Source organism: Scleropages formosus, chromosome 5 (genome assembly GCF_900964775.1).
Source record: "Scleropages formosus chromosome 5, fSclFor1.1, whole genome shotgun sequence".
In the NCBI taxonomy this organism is placed as follows: domain Eukaryota; kingdom Metazoa; phylum Chordata; class Actinopteri; order Osteoglossiformes; family Osteoglossidae; genus Scleropages; species Scleropages formosus.
The window spans coordinates 11,082,686-11,100,114 of record NC_041810.1 but is presented as its reverse complement, the minus strand read 5'-3'; the positions used below and the strand labels follow the sequence as shown (position 1 = coordinate 11,100,114).

The 17,429-nt window shown below is 46.6% G+C and overlaps 1 protein-coding gene across 8 annotated transcripts in view; it reads right to left on the bottom strand.

Annotated features, from left to right (window-relative positions):
* Nucleotides 1-17,429, bottom strand: part of LOC108938755 (adhesion G protein-coupled receptor L3-like) — a 147,383-nt gene that overhangs the window by 40,643 nt on the left and 89,311 nt on the right. For all 8 annotated transcript variants that reach the window (XM_029252166.1, XM_029252170.1, XM_029252169.1 and 5 more), the window contains 3 exons: nt 14,218-15,018; nt 2,264-2,575; nt 895-998 (listed from right to left, as the gene is read on the bottom strand). In XM_029252166.1, coding sequence (XP_029107999.1) covers nt 895-998; nt 2,264-2,575; nt 14,218-15,018 — 1,217 coding nt within the window. The remainder of the gene's footprint in view (nt 1-894; nt 999-2,263; nt 2,576-14,217; nt 15,019-17,429) is intronic.

The window sequence follows — 17,429 nt, the reverse complement described above, 5'->3', positions numbered from 1 at the left end:
CGCCCTTGACCAAGGTAACATACAACATTAGTTATCAACTTTACAGCAATTTACCAATTTATACTGTCTCAGGGTACTTTCATCAAATGTATAACAGCAGTAGTGGAGATTTGAACCCGGGACCTTTAGACTTTCACAACTCAGCAACTCTAACCACGTGGGCACAACGTGTTTCCGTAAATATGTCGTAATGAGCGTTTCTGTACGAATGCGGTATTCGGAACTGGAAGAGCTGCTGAAGAATTTCGGTCAACAGCAATAAAATACCACGTGAAGTCGGTCGATATTCTGTGTTCACAGGCATGATTGGCAGGTATATAAATGAAGGAAAAAATAAAAACCATGCAGCTTTAACTTGATGTGTTTCGGTGTTCATTAGCAGAGCCAATTATAAAGAATTGCTTAACTGGTCCGAATGAATTTGATCCAACGGGAGGAGTGAAGTGTGGGGTCGGCATCGCCTGTCTATTAATAACGCACATCCCCTATAGCAGCGCGCAGCGAAACATGGAAATGTGTTTTGTCTGACAAGCCCGTCTCTCTATAGTTCCAACGAACAAACCTGACACATCAGCACATCCCTCTCTCACCACAGGCCTAATTAAGATTAATAAGACTTCTGTTAATATTTAATTGGCATTCTATAAATCTATCTCAGGCTAATGAAATATTTATTTCCAGATAGAACACAGCCAATGTGACTCTGTGAAGCAGAACAACTTGCAGAAATATCATCTGTGATGTCTGAGAGCCGTACATTTTCAAATGTGAATTATGATGAGATGTTATTGCCAACTTTTCCTCCTTTATTTTCTTCCATAAGCGCAAGATGAGACAGGTGTGTGTGTGTGTGTGTGTGTGTGCGTGTGCGTCCTAGCGGTGTCCACGCTCTACCTTCTGAGTGATGACGTTAACCCAGGGGGACGTGCAGTTGCTCAGGTCAGGCCCCTGGGGGTCCCAGTAAGCATCGGGGGCCAGGCAGGCATACAGGGCCGTCCCTGTGAGGGAGACATGGGAAGACAATGACCGCCTGTACCGAGACGCTGTGACCGGCTGCTGACGCGTGTGACTTCACATACAACCGCAGGTAACTCACAAGCACCCGCTGCAGGGGGTCGGATTCACCCCAATATCCAACAGAAATAGTGCACACGTTACGATACTACAGATTACGTGACCCGGTTCATAACCCTCAGATGGAAACACACACCAAAGCATGAAGGACAAAGCCAAGTGAACCCATGACCTTCTGCGCGCGGCCGAGAGCTGAAATATTCAGAATTCATTTAGCTGATTTTCCACAAAGGGACTTACAATGTTAAGCTCCTTACCGCCCAACCCCAACACGTTTTTAGAGCAGGGTAATTTTTACTGTTATCAATTCAGAGTAAATTACCGATCGAGGGCCTACAGCAGGAGGTGGCATAAAAAAGTCGCTAGAAATGCTGCAGAGCCCCCCTGAGAGCGCAGCGCTTCGCTTGGCACGGTGAAAGACATGGGCAGCGATCCTGGGAACTTGTGCTAAAAGGGATGCTGTCAGACAAACAGCTCCTCGTCCAGCTGCGCTCAGCGGTCAATAAATGGTCCGGTTGCTCTTTCTCAGAGAGCTGAGTCAGACTCTAGGCGGTGCTGTGCTCAACTGTGCGGTCTCATTCCGTAAAGCGCAGATACCGTAAGCAGAGATTCCGGTATGAACCCCCCCCACACTCACTCCCTCCCTCCCCCGCAATGTCCCGTCAGGTCACATATCTCACTTGGCGTTTGGCCCGTGGGTACGAGGCCTGTCCTTCCCTCCGGTAAGCCAGTTCCTCCCAGCAGCACCAAGTGCCTATTAGTGCGTCTGCCGTGTCTCTGTCCCCAGCGTGATGTCACACGATACGTGTACATTAGGAGGGCGATGTGATCAATACTGAGGTCGATACCACATAATAAAATGATGCGCTTTTCATTTCAATATTCCAGCACAATCACTGCTATCGGGACAGGCTCTTTTCAAATATAACTTAATTATATATAATCGCATACAATATTTCTAATACTTCTGATTACAAAGCAGGAGTATAAGAACAGTAAAGGCACTAAGTGTTTAAGTAATTTGGCAGTAAAAAAATATTTGAAGATACCGGTAAACATGCATGTCTAAGTTTCTGCTTTGACATCTTGATGTTAAGGGAAGTTCAGTCAATGTACTGGAGGACCACGGTACCACCTTTTGTTTAGAAGTGACCCCCTCTCATACATAAACATGGAAACATGTTGTTACCTATAGTTCCCGTCGGACACGGCTGCCTAGCGACCTGTCCCTGGTGCATCCTGGGCCACGAGACACCCAACTCTTCCAGCGGAGGGCAGTAGTCAAAGGCCACGTTGGGCAGCTGGGATGAGGGCGCCGGGCGCGTGGTGACCTCTGCAGCGGCATCCTCTCCCTTCGGCTGGGTGGTGGTGCTCCGGGGCCGCTGGCTGGGGGTGACCGGCGATGGAACCCGGCTGCTGCCTGTGGTGGTGACCACGACCGGCCTGGGGGTCGTCTTGGCTGTGGTGGTGTCCATGATGATGGGAACCAGTGCGGATGAATCTGTGGATATGAGGGCACAAAGGACCAAATAAATCAGTGTTTGTTTGGACAGACAGGGACAGGGACACACAGACACAGAAAAATACAACAGCAAGATGAACACAATATGTCCAAAGATCGCTCAATACAATTTTCATAAACTCAAACTCTTCCTCTTTCGGAAGTTACAGAACAAAAGTGTAATGACTTAATATGTTTAAATTCATAATCTACGGTGTGGGCAGCGCAGTCACACAGCAGACAGCGCTGGTGCCTCCCAGCTCCTGGTCTGTGAGTTTGGATGTGGGTTTGAATCCTACTCAGTCTATGTGGAACTGGCATGTTCTCCTCATGTTCACATGGGTTTCCACCAGGTGCTCTGGATTCCTCTCAGAGTCCAACAACATGTTTCTGCTGAACCGTTGACTCTAAATTGTCTGTAACGTGTGTGTTTATAAGTAAATGAGTGTGCGAAAGAGCGCGTGTGACTGCACTGTGACGGACTTCCATCCTGTCTGGGATGTACACTGCCTCACTCCCTATGTTTCTGGGATAGGCTCTGGAGAACCGTGACCCTTCACTGGACACTGATAAGTATGTTTACATGAGCAGCTCACCCTGACTGATGTTGAACTGAAGGCCATAACAACAAATCTGCTCCATTTTCCGCTCCTACACACTTCGCACACTCTCCCTATTGGGGGGGGAGGAAGGTCAGGTGAAAGGTCCGGCTGTAACAATGGTGGGCAAATATGTGGCGTCAGAGAGGGAGGGGTGCGGTTAAATGGTGAATTAAGGGCAAACCAACAGAGGGGCCCCAGTCAGAGCAATTGGCTGAGTCAGAAAGGTCATTACTGGACTGGGTCGTTTTCTGCACATGTCAGAAAAGATACCAGAGGAGATACTGGTGGGAGGAGCATCTTTGGATTTTAATAAGACATCACACATTAAACACTGCCGTGCTGCTGCGCACCACCACCAAGAGAGTGCAACTGCCCCAGTGTAAAGCCACCCTGCCATCTACAGGCTATGGACCACCTGAGGACCCCCCTGCTTTACTCCTCCACAGTGCCCCCTAGAGTGCACCTGCACTACCAGAACACTGCAGCACTGTGTTTGGAGCCTGCACCGTGAGCTGCACCAGCCCATCGTGTCCCCGGACCGGATTGTGCACCACACTGTAAACTAACTGCAGCAGGATGGGCTTCATCAGAATTAAAAAATGAATGAATACATTTAGTATGTGCCCGCCCACGGCCTTGCGTATGATGCACTCACCTGCCACCGATCAGAGAGGATGGGTATAAAGGAGCCGTGCCGGCACACCTGCCCGCGGAACCTCATCCTGAGCAACCGCCTCTCCGGTGTGTCTATGGACAAGCGATCTCCTTCGTCCCTCTCCCTCGTCCCTGCCTCCTTGATACTGACCCTCGCTATACTTTTTCGACCACGTCTCTCATCTTGTCCTTCTGAACCACGTCTGTGAACTGCCTGACCCATGCCTGTCCCCGCCAACGGTTTTTGCCTTCCCCTTTGGTTGTGTATCGAATAAACGCACCCGCATCTGGGTTCATCTTCAACAACGCTTCGCCTTCGGCTTTTTCGAGATGACAGCGTGATGCCAGAAAGTTCAGGAACGAGTCACACTGAAACATCATGAAGGATATGGAGGAGTAAACCACCATGACGCCTTTTTCCACGTTGACGTGTTTAAAAACCACTGAGTTTTCACCGAGACACTCCAGTCCAGATAAACAGCAAAGATGACAACATTCACTTTAAACAGAAAGTAACTCTGGTTGGGCTCCTACTCAATGTGTCTCTGCCTCAATCCTACAAGCATCCTTTTCCTCAAACGTTCAGATGCATCGTGTAACAGAGCCAAACCACCCCCCCCCACCACCACCTCCAGATGGTGGGACGCAGCATTCCTGAGGGCACCCGACCATCGCCAGGAGCAACAGCAACCAAGGCAACACGTCCACCTCACTGTGATGGGCTGCGCTCAACAACAGAGGAAACCATTAACACAAGCGGTGAAGGAGCCAAACGTGGTTCCACAGGACAGGAAACAACTCACGATCAATTGGCAGAATAGAGTAAAACTGAGTAAAATATATCCCCATAAGTGCAGACACATCTAAATTTGCAGTGAAGGAAGGTGAATGAATGTGTTCCTCTTTCTTCCTGTTTGGTTACCGGCTGTGGTGTAAAATGACAGAACTGATGAGGTTAATGTGATTAGAGCGCTTGAGGAATGAACTGCAAATCATCTTTAACGAGAAAGAAAGAAAGAAAGAAAGAAAGAAAGAAAGAAAGAAAGAAAAAGAAAGAAAGAAAGAAAGAAAGAAAGAAAGAAAGAAAAGTTTTTCAATCGTATGAAATAAATGAAAAGAGCCTGATGTACCTGACATCAAGAGAACTTCGAATTCAGTTTGGTCTTTGCAAAGTTATATAACAACCTGAGTCATCTCACATCCCCATAGCAGAGTCACTGCACTGCTGGACTCATCTGCATTCTTGTCAAACCACCCATTCTTATTTACTGATTTATTGATTTACTTGTTGAACACATGCATCCAGAGTTGTGCACTGAGCTTCGGGCACTGTTTCCATCAGCCGCGTACGGCTCGGTGTGTCAATGAAACAGGCTGACCACCATCCATCCACACACACACACACACACACACACACACACATGCAATCTCCTGGGTGTCAGTGACACACAGCTCATAACACAGGTAACGGGGACATGATTAATGACAACAGGTGCTTAGCGCTGCCGCAAAGAATCCTCTCTGCAACGCTCTGCGGCGCACTTGTAACAAAACAATAATACATATAGATGGGCCAAGGCGCAGCATTATGAAACAGCGGCACTGTGGGAACGCTTGTATAAGCCCACCTTAACGGAGCTGCGTGAGGAACGCGTCTCATGGAATAACAATGCTGGATGTTTCTGCTCTATTTGGGCCTAATTTCACCCATTAAATAAACCTCAGAAATGCGGGAAGGATTGTTTTCTCTAAATAAGGATCTTTTGCTCCATGAGGGAAATTCTATTAGGCTGATGAGATTAGTGTGCCGCACAGGCTGTGTTCCGGATTCTTCCGCAAATGATCCATTACTGGGTAAATTCTGGTAAAACTAAACTCGGGCACATTATGCTCCTCTAATGACAACAAGGCGGTGGAAGTCTATTCTCAGTGGACGAGCCGCTTGGGAGAAGCACATTTTTGTTAGAATATTCAGTCTGCAGGACGTTTCCACTGTGGTCAGCAAGTAAATATTACTGCAAAGGCAACTTAATCATGTTCTGTTTCAAGTCTGGAGATGGAGCGCTGCCATCAGGGTAGCAGAAAATTGTACTTTAAAGAAGGAGTCAAAAACTCTGGTTTGGGAGGATACATCTAGATTAGAAGAAACAATAAATAAATAGATAAATAAATAAATAAATAAATAAATAAAATGTGATATTAAAAAAGATGTTGAGGTAATAAGTGTTTCATTGGAGTCTCTTGTTGCACCCAAGAATCAGTGCGCACATCTCCCCAGCTAAACAAGGGATCTGTGATTCAGGAATGAGTCATCTCAGCCTCATCCAGGCCCAAAATACCCATAAAGTCTGGGAGACAGCACTTCGATTAAAGCCGAGGCGGGAAGAAGGAGGAGATGGAGAAGGTGAGAGAGACTGAGAAGGAGGAGAAAGATGAGATGGAAAAGATAAAGGAGATGGAGGAGACTGACAAGATGGAGATGAAGGCAAAGAAGGATATGATTGAGAGAAACAAGAACAGGAGGAGGAGAAAGAAGTGATGAAGGGCTGGAGATGGGATGGAGAATGGGAATATAAATAAAACTGAGCAGATGAAAGAGATGGAGCAGAAAAAAAGGGTTGAAGAGAAAGAGAAGATAGAAAAGGAGAACAAGGAGAAGAAAGAAAAGGAGGACAAGGAGGAGATAAAGATGATGGAGGACACTGAGGAAACAGAGAAGATGGATAAGATGAAGAAAAAAGATTGAGAAGAAGGAAGTCGAGGAGCTGAAGAATGTGGAGAAGAAGGATGACAAGGGCACAACCCACACACAGAGGAATGAAGGAGTAAATGTGTCCAGTACTCCCCACACTTCAACTCCTGGTCTTCATTAGGTCTGGTCAGACAAACTGTGGCTCTGAGTAGCACTTGATGGTGTCTCCACACCGATGAAAAGTGCAGGAACACAACATAGAGGTAAAAAACTCCACTTCAGATGTTTCACTGAGCCAAAGAAGCAGAGATCACTCTCTGTGAAGCCCACTGAACCTCACCGACCCTTGCAGTGTGAGGCAGTGTCTCAAGAGTCAAAGTCAAGGTCCTACACAACAGCTGTACAAGCAAAAGAACAATGAATTCAATTCAAGATGTGTTTATGAAACTTGTCTCACACCAAACACTCCTGTGTCACTGTGGACTTTCATTGATTATTACAATAATTCTTTTCAACAGTATATTCCAGCTTCAAGAGGATCACCAGATCAATCTCCCTGCAGATCAAAGTGTGAGATGCTCTTTGTGAAGAGTCCTGTCAGATGGTCACAGTTACCTCCCTGGGTGTAGAGGAAATCTTGACATTCTTCATTCAACAAGTACTGTTATTTATTGTTATATCTCACACAGAAACAGTGCTATGCTATAAATTCATATTACAGTTTCAGTGTTTCATGTAACACCAGCCTTTGCATATGGGAGGGTGGCACAAAAGAAGCCATTACTCAAAAACAATGATTTTACTACATGTCCTGAGTTGCTAGAAAGCATGAGAGTGACCCAGCTGTGATGTGGAAAAAGGTTTTACGGTTAGATGATACCAAGTTAAAGCATTTTAGGCAAAATGGAAAATGCTGTGTGAGGTACAAACCTAACCAAACCTAAGCCTGTGCATCAAGGAAAAACCATTCCCACAGCAAGGTATGGTGGTGGCAGCATCATGCAGTGGGACTGCTTTTCATCAAGTATTAATGGAAATCTTGTTGAAATAGAATTAATAATTCATTAAAGCAAAATACTGGGAAATACTGCAAGAAAACCTGCTTCAATCTGCTTTAGAGAAGGTTGACCTTACTTTAAAATAACATAAAACTATTTCACCTGAAGGGGGGCACGGTGGCGCAGTGGGTTGGACCACAGTCCTGCTCTCCGGTGGGTCTGGGGTTCAAGTCCCGCTTGGGGTGCCTTGCGACGGACTGGCGTCCCGTCCTGGGTGTGTCCCCTCCCCTTCCGGCCTTACGCCCTGTGTTACTGGGTAGGCTCCGGTTCCCCGTGACCCCGTATGGGACAAGCGGTTCTGAAAGTGTGTGTGTGTGTGTATTTCACCTGAAAATAATTAATTTTCAGTTTGAATGTTTTGAAAAGAAACAAAGAACAAAATGTCAATGTAACTTTCAGCAAATTACTCAGTAAAAGAAGATAACTGCTCAAGGGTATGAATACTTTTATGGGCACTTCACATATCCTGAAATACATGAGAAACTCTTGCAGAATGGAGTAATTCTGAACTCAACATCACATGTCAGTATGAGGTCTGACACTGTAGAAAGGGGAAATTATTGGGTGATGGCTGAAAAAGCTAAAAATGCCTGAACGCATAAACAAAACAGTTAAAAGTCCTGGCATCTAATGGACCTTTTAGCGGTGCCATGTCACCCGTCTGCTGGATCACGAGGCTGTAAATTACAAGTCAGGAGAGGCAGGAGCACACTGATAGCATCTGACACATTGCACCCATAATGGATGGGGTGCAAAACTGCCCTGGCAATTAATAACTAATCTTCTGTGTGTGTGTGTGTGTGTGTGTGTGTGTGTGTGTGTGTGTGTGTGTGTGTGTGTTGTAAGTCACATATCATCTCATGACACATTTCAGGACCTCAGTGCTGGAACAGGGAAACTCCTTCCACTCAGTCAAAGAAATCAGTTGCAGACAATAACATGTAACCTGGTACCTGCCTCTTTGGTTCTGGAAACTGTTACTGTGTTTATTTACAGTTTCATTTATCTGACGCTTTTCTCCAGGACGACTTACAGTGTGAGGTTTCTACTCTGTGCTGCTTTCATTGATTTACATATTTATACAACAGGGTTATTTTTACTTTACTTTTACGTTATACAGGGGTATTTTTATTTTACAACAGCACGGTGGCACAGCGAGTAGCGCTGCTGTCTCACAGCGCTTGGGTGGTGCGAGAGGACATGCGTTTCATCCCCGCTCAGTCTGTGTGGAGTTTGCATGTTCTCTCCATGTCTGTGTGGGTTTCCTCCAGATGCTCTGGTTCCCTCCCACAGTCCCAAGACATGCTTTTCAGGTTCTCCCATAGTGTGTGAGTGACACACAGAGAGAGTATGTTCCACTGATGTATGGATGAGTGACTCATTGTAAGTAGTGTATCTAGCAGTGTAAGTCACCACGGTGAATAAGGTGTGTGGGCTCATACCACAACATAGTATCCACTGGAAGTCGCTTTCGAGAAAAGTGTCTGCTAAATAAATAAATGTACTGGATCAATATAAGGTAAGTATCTTGGATCAAGCGCACTGCTGCAGGAGGTAGAATCTGAACCCAGCAACATTGATTGCAAGGCAGTGGTTTAAACAACCACGTCACCTCCTGCCTTATGTGCATTTCTCAATCAAAAAATACTCTAATCTACAGTACAATCCAGAGAACCCAAGTGGGGAAAGTGGCTCTCTCCACGCCATCATGCCGTATTGTTATGACCCCATGATAGATGTAGACGTGAATGAGAACCTGAAAGAGGATGTGCAGGTGGCACGAATGCAGAAATAAGGAGCTTTTGTGATTCTGCAGAGTGACAGCAGGAAGGTGGTTTATGGAACGCGACCTGTTTGCTGGGTCACGGCTCCGTGGCGAAGCACCTGTACTCACACAGCACACACAGGTTGCACAAATATGGCTCGCCGTGTTTTGGCAGGCATGCGGTAGAACCAGCATCACACCTCCAGGCATAGAGCATCTGTTGTGGTCCATGGCAGCTGGCCGCGACACCCTGTCCATCTGATCGTAAGAGAGCCTGTTCAATTCAGCAGAGCTCCACCAGTGCTGGGAGAACCAGGTCAGCAGCCACATAAGAACTCGAGTCATTATCATGATCAAGTTAACACTGTCGGAAAATCCTGGTCAGGACCCTGTGGTCACACCAGCATGGTCCTGCACTGCTCCCGATTATGTATGGAGAGGCTACTGCAGCGACTCTTGATCGGCTCAGGATGGCATCCACAGGGCTGCCGTTCGATGGACTTCTGCACCACCTCTTTGGAAAAACTTGACCGCAGCAAAGCCGGTTGAACCACAAATTCATTTTTAAATTTGTCATCCCAGTCAGAACAAGTTTTTTTTTTATCTCACTGTATGTTTTCAGAATTTAATTCCACTAAACACCGCAACCCTAGAAGGACAAGCGGGCAAGAAAATGGATGGATGGATGGATGGATGGGTGGGTGGATGGATGGATGGACGGACGAACGAACCCAAACCGCTGTGGACACACTTTGGTTTCTAGAAGGGGGCTGAAGGTTCCTCTCCCTCCATCGCACTGATCAAATATGATTAACAGCGGAACCTAATTAGTACAAACAGGCAGTGCGGTCAAACTGACAGGTCCAATCTCTAGATTTACATTAATTCAGAAACCGTCACCATCTTTTACTCGTTTTTAATGTAAAGCTTTCAGAAAATGAGACAAAGCTCTATGTTTTCAGAGATATTGAGTGCCTCAGTGACCAAATCGTGACCCTTATTGGGAGAAAATTCCAGAACTGTGAACTTATCAGCAGTGGTGAGTGACTGGCGTGTTTGGAAATGCTGTCGAGGTGTATGGTCGTGGTGCCACCGCAAGTGTGACCACCCGTCATTCAGATAGATGGCGGCAGCGCGAAGCAGGGACCTCTCCTTCCAGACCGTCAGCTCCAATGAACCACTCCTGGTGTCTCCATCCTGCTGATCAATCCCTCCACTATATGGTTGACCTCTCAAAGGTCAAAGGTCAACCAGTAAGTTGCCGGAGTGGAGACAGAATGGAAAAGGCTGAGAAGGTCAGGCTGCAGCCTTCAGTATAAGACTGATCACATGACTGATTAAGTTTCACTCTGAATAAAGTGTTTCATTGCTCCTATGAGTAAAAGTAGATTCATACTAATAAAAAACAAAAACCCCTCAAGGCTGAACCAGCTTAATATTTATTTGTTGAGATACTGCTTTCCTCCAAAGCGACTTACAGTGTTAATCTACCTACAATTATTTACCCATTTATACAGCTGGGTAATTTTGGAAGAAATTACCACTCTGACTGTGCTACTTCAGTAGTAAATCATAGTAAATCGCACATTTCAGTGGAACATCAAGTGGTACGTAAGGAACAACTGGACAGCTCAGATCTTGTTCCCTGGGGTAGTCGGACCAGGACCTAGACCACCAGTCCGCTGACCCATTTGCACACACTCTTCCTGAGTGGACAGGTGGACAGACACAGGCAGAACATTGCCCATCGATAGCATGTCGGTATCAGGAAAGAATCCTTCCATGACGTGTGTGTCAAACGTCTGAAATATTCAAAAATATCCTCAAAAATATTGCCAGCCTTCCTGTGCCCATGATGGCCTACCGATGGTGCTGCACTGAACCATCCACCCTCTCCCTCTTCACCTCATTCAAAACGCAGTAAAGAGCCTCATTCCTGGTGCCACTTCAGTAACAACATGAAAAGGAGATGTGACCCCCCCCCCCCCCAACGCCAACATTCTGACAAACAGAGACGTTATCCTTCACAAGCTAATAATACACACGGTCCTGACACACAACCCCCTTGTGTCACACAAACACACACACATATACATAAAGACACAATCGGCAGTTCATGGCACGCAGACACGCTCTCCTGGTACACACGAGAGATGCTATCCTTCTACACAGCACAAAGATGGTTACGTATGTGTGTGACAAACACTCGAGATGATATCATGATATCCATAATAGATTAAACAAAGATGCTGTCCTTAGATATAACACAAAGCAGAGCTGCCGTCTAACAACACACAACGTTACGTCGTCTGTCTTAGACACACAGCGCTGGTGAGTTTCTGTGATGCACGGGCTCTTGATCTTATGAACAGAACTGGGCCCAGAAGTCTGCTCATTATTTGTTTTGCTTGTAACTCCAAAGCTGCTTTTACCGCAGCCAGTAAAAGGTTAGTAATGCCGACGTTTCCGTGCGAAGGAGCCAAACAAAAGTGCTTCCTGTTCTGGCTGGAGCCAGGAGGCTCTTCTGAGCCGACTCCCATTCCAGCAGCGCACAGATACTTTACATGCATTTCCATGGCCTGGTGCGGCAGCATCGCTGTTATTTATTAATTTATGTTTGCCTTGGTCAGCACTCCGGCTTTAATAGCACTTTGGAGGTCAGTCCATCGAGCAGCGATGCATCTTGGCCCGTGATCCCGGGAGACGGCGCAGTCCATTATTCTAGAGGTGGTCGGTAAAAACAAGGTTTGCGGAGCACGCTTCACATAATGTCCTGTAGCGTAACCCCCCGGTGCGTGTAAAAGCACCATTTAATACACGGTCATTTAATAAAGAGCAGCCGACCTGCAGTCTTCCTTAAAGGGCGTGAGGGCCAGTCAGAGCTAAGCAAGTGTTGGTGTACCCGTGGGATTCGATTGTTTCCTCTGGCTGCTGTCTCACCTGAGCGACAAGACAAACTGCATTACCCTGCTGAGTGTGTGTGCTTTTAACCAGAGCGAGCACTGTAAAAGGAGGGTATTTTACTAAACAGTTGCACTTAAGTATAGGGTTCCGTGGTACTACAGCAATGTCTGAGTTGGGACTTGAACCAAGAACCATTCCAGTCCGCAACCAGATTGTCTGACAAACACACTGCAAGCAAAATAGCGTTATATGAAAAGCACTTAAATGTGGCAAAAATAATATCTGTGGTCCTTTTTTTACCTAATGATATGCACGGGTTGCCTCAACAGCCTTTGTAACTCTTTGCTTTTTGGAGGGAAAATCCTGTTTCACTGTAGTATGGAAGGTATGAAAATGTTTCTTTGTGTTTCATCATGCCAGCAGTTGAGACATATAGAGCGGTACCGTCGCTCTGGTTTCGGCTTCCCACATGCATGGCGACGGTGGCGGCGATGATGATGATGCTCTCGCTCTTCTTTCAGGAGTAGTCTAATTAAATGGCTAAAGAATGAGAAGAAAACAGTCGTGCGTGGCTCATTATCGCCGCTTGCGACACTTCACGTGGGGCCAAACTCCCGTATTAAAACTAAACAAGGATTCTCACTCCATTGACTCGGTGCTTTAATTGTCTATTAAGATGCTTGCAGCTCTAGGAGCAGAATTTACAGCTTCAGAGCTGCTGGCTCGACCAACAGGATGCGTGTGCCGATATTAATCTTAGTTGGCGATTCCACGCATTTTCACTTCAATGTTCAGCGTTCCACTCTAATTCCCATGATCCACCTCAACGACTGGACCAGCGACCACCTGACTCCCCACCCTCCCCACCCTCCCAACCCCTCCGACCTTCTGTTTATGAGAACAACTTCTCTCTGCCCAGTTTATTTTCAGCCACAGCTGTGCTCATAGTAACTGTGTGATGAAAAAACATGGTACAAGAGAGAGTTCATGCAGTGGCACATTTTACAAACAGGCAAGACAAGCATTTTCAAAGCTATAAACCATTTAATTTAATTTTCTTTACTGATGTACTCACTAAAATTTCTGTTGGCATGAATGTGACCTGTATTTCCCCTCCGAGCCATTAGATGGCAGTAGAGTGCACACAAACAGAACAGGAGAATGGTGCTGCCTTAGTTGAACTGGCCTTCATAGTTAGAAATTGTAGCGAGAATTGATGGTGTTTGTACCTTGGGTTGTTGATTCAGATTTCCAGGTGTTCGCCGAGCTTGGCATGTGATGATTAAGCACCCTCTTGATGTCACCTCGACTGGTGATGAAACGTTTGCAGTCTGAACGCCAAGCTCGGCAAACACCTGAACATCTGACCTTCATAGTGTTTACAACTCATGTTTGGTGTTCCTGAGTTTTGGTGATCAGCTGATCAGTAACATGATGAGAAATGATCCACATGTTTATGGGATGAATCAGCACTGAGTAGGAGTTTGTGGAGTAACAGTTTAAAACTGTCAACAACTTAAAACAGATGTAAAATAACATTAACGCAGGTGAAAGGTAATTTACGTAAGACATATATACAGTATATAGTAATAGGTACATATATAGGTAATATATAAGTATGCATATGCATACACATACATACATAGCTATGTACCGTATACATATATACACACACATATACAAACATATAAATACAGAAATACACGCAGATTTATGTACCTTAAATGGCTATTCTTTATAGCTTTAGGTGGAATTTTTGCAGAACGCAGCTGGTGAATAAACTGAGGGACATCTGAATTACTACCTTTTTACTCATGTTGATGTCATGGTAGCAAAGAGAATTGCAGACCCACTGTGTTAGTAAACTGAACAGCCTGAGTATGTTAAAAACACATGAATGATTCAATCTGTTCTCCACTTCAGCCACATAGACACAAATACACAGAAATGAGCTCAGGTTTGCCTACCTGGTCTACTGTCCAGCGCCCCAAAGTCCAAGGAGTACTTCACCACGTGGTAGTTGTTCCAGACGTACAGCAGGTTGTCCCTGGGATTGTAATCCACGGCAGCGATGTACTGGTACGAGTTGGGAAACGTAATGTCCACGTATCCGTCTTTGCTGAGCTCCGTGTTGTAGATGTAGTCGATCTTATTCCCCGTGGCTTCGTTGTCGTCGTCCTCGTAGACCGACTTGACCACGTAGAGGATGCCACAGATCATGAAGGCGTTGGAGGCCGAGCGCTTGTCGTAGCTCGTGTCCCAGGTGCCTTCGATACGCAACGTGTACGGGTTCAGCTGGCTGATCACTATCTTCCCGCTATTGTGCTCCGTGGCGTAGATGACCCACAGGCCGTTCTCGTCTACGGCCAGGTCGATGTCCGACTTGCCGCCCCAGCGGTAGGGCGACGTGTCGTGATAGTTGGCGCTGGCGATGATGGCCTCGCCGCTCTTGATGCGCGTGCGTAGGTCGAACTTGACGATGTTACGTGTGCGCTCCTTGTTGAAGAACAATGCGCCATCGTAGACCACGAAGCCCGTGCCATCAACGCGGTGTGGCAGCTTGTAGGTGGTGGTGGGGCGCCCCGCGATGAAGTCCTCCTTGGACGAGTATTCGGTCAGCGTGTCCGTCCGGTATGGTGTCCACGGCATGTAGTAGATCTTGTCGGAAGCCTGAAGAGGGTCTTTGCACCATGCCCCAGCCTGGTGGTCCGACTCAAAGAGGTGCTCGCTCTGGTGGACGTCCCTCAGCAAGCCCGGGCACAGGAAGACTGAGGGGTGAGAGAGCCGAGTGAGAAACAAAGCAGGAGGTGTGTCCCCGATGGCGATACTTACACTGCCGAGGGAGAGCGGCTCGGGGTTCTGCTCCTCCATCTTCCACAGTCTACCTGAAAGCTCTGCAAATTCCCCTGATCTCCCCAGCCAGAAACTCTGCTCAGAGCACATTTATGGCTGATATCGCACATGCCAGCATGAATAACACTGCTTACAGTGTGACCTCAACACGGAGATGAAGCCGGAAGGTTGGATTATCTCATTTTTAACCCAATCAGAAGGACAACGTGCAGGACATCTAGTGTGCTCTTCAAGAACATACTCTTCGTCACAATAGTTACAATTCAATTCAAAAGTCTCACACACTTCTTTCAGTTGTTATACTTGTAAGACTGTAAGACCATTGACAGAAAATGCATCTGAAATTACCAGCAAGAGTTATGTTACGTTTGTTCGTTTTTGATGAGAGCATGCACGAGTGAAGTGTTGATGACATGGATGGATTGGTGTTACTGGAGAACACATGGCTGAGAAAGGGTGATGTCCATGGCCGGACCTTCCAGCGACTGCTATCGGGACTCGTGAGTCAGGCTGCGGTCCCACAAGCAGGTTCCCAAACATTTGACAGAGGAAAACACCGGAGGGTTCGACTGGCAGCTGGGCTCGACGCTGCTGAGTAATAACAGAACCTTTTCTCATGCTCCAGCTGGTGTGTCCTGCATCCGTAACCGCATGAATTAGTTACATTCGCGTTTTAGGAGAGAAATTTGTTCCATATACACCGCTACCTACATTTTTATTTGAAATGTGTTCTGGATCGCATAAACCTCGGCTAAGTGATTGAAAAAATGTGATATGTTGATTGCTTCATTTGTTTAAAAATCGAAAAACATATGAGCCGAGGCCAGGAAAATAAGCTAAATGTTCACATTGGTTCCCCAGTAGGTTTCTGGTGCCCTGGTCCCTCATGATACAGTCATGCTATAAATTTTCACAGATTACAAACACTTCCTCGTTTATTTATTTTAATAGCATCTTTTTACCAATTTTCTAAAATTAATGTCCTTGGTGGAGCGAATGTGACCTGTATTAACCCTCCGAAATGACAAATAACAGTAAAGTGATCGATAACAGGATGAGGAACCCTGCGCATGCTTATGGGGTGAATTGATCAGCAGTCAGCACTGAACAGGAGTTTTTATTTTTACTCACTTTTAATTGAGGAAAAGTTTTAATTCAGTTTTAATTCCAGTGTTGCTGGAAATTAAAGAAATATGTTATTCAAAGAATTTGTTATTAATAGCTATATCTGAACTCAATGAATAAACGGAGGGATGTATTATTGACCTTTTGCTGATTGTGGCTGAGCGGTTGAAGTGACTTTGGAGTTACGAACAAAAGCAGTTACTAAGAGAATCCCGCTCCTAAAAGTGTTCATAAGTTGAGGAGCTGGTGTGATTATTATTGACGGGCTGCAGGATGTAGGAGTGGTTCTGCCCCCTGCTGGACAGGAGGCCTATCTTCGGAGAAGCCTGACACGAGGAAAGGTTCTCTCCTCTTAATCCAGAGGTTCCGAATGAGGAACCGAAACCTCTGAAGAGGGGCATGTGGGACACCGACCCTCCGAGGGACAGAGCACACAGTGAAACTGCCTCCTGCCCCCTTCTGGTTCGCAAAGCAAGAAACGTCTCGGAGTTTGACAGCGGCTCCGATTGTCCGAGGGCAACGGGCGATGCTACGCAGCTGGGGACCCGCTGTCCTGTGATGCTCGAGAGTCCCACAAACAGCCTGCCCGGACAGCAGGGGAGTGGAAAGGAACATGTAGCAGCATCGCCCTAAAGAGTGCGCTACAGCAAAGGAAGGAGACATGGGCAAAGCAGCAAGTGGGGGAGAAGGACATTAGGAAGGAAAAGAGGAGCGATGAACACAAAGAGGGGTTTGTTGAGGAATAATCAAGGGAGGCTGCGCTGGCGAGGCGAGTGGAGTGCCCGAGACATAATTACCAGTTTTGCTGCAGAGTGCATTACTGAGGACGTGGAGGGCGGCTCTAATAACACAAACAGCCACGCGCGCAGTGTGTAAACAGCCAGCAGGGAGTCCGGAGCGAGCTTTGAAACAGCTGGACTGCGATCCTGTGGCCCGTTGCGCACGCTATCGACGGAAACGTCCGGAAGCCCCCGCCATCGCCAGCTTTGCAAATGCAATTTGCCATCCTGGCAGCTCATGGGTGAGCCATTGATTATCTCAAGCTCTCTTCTTTTGATTCCAAATCAAAGAGAAAGAAGGAGGAGCGGCTGACAGCGGCTACGGGGCGCATGTTGGGGCTCTCTGCTGCGTAACCCCCATCTGCGCAGCATGCCGACCTCTCGAGAACAAGCTGCTCAAAGCGAGACTCTTGAGCTGGACT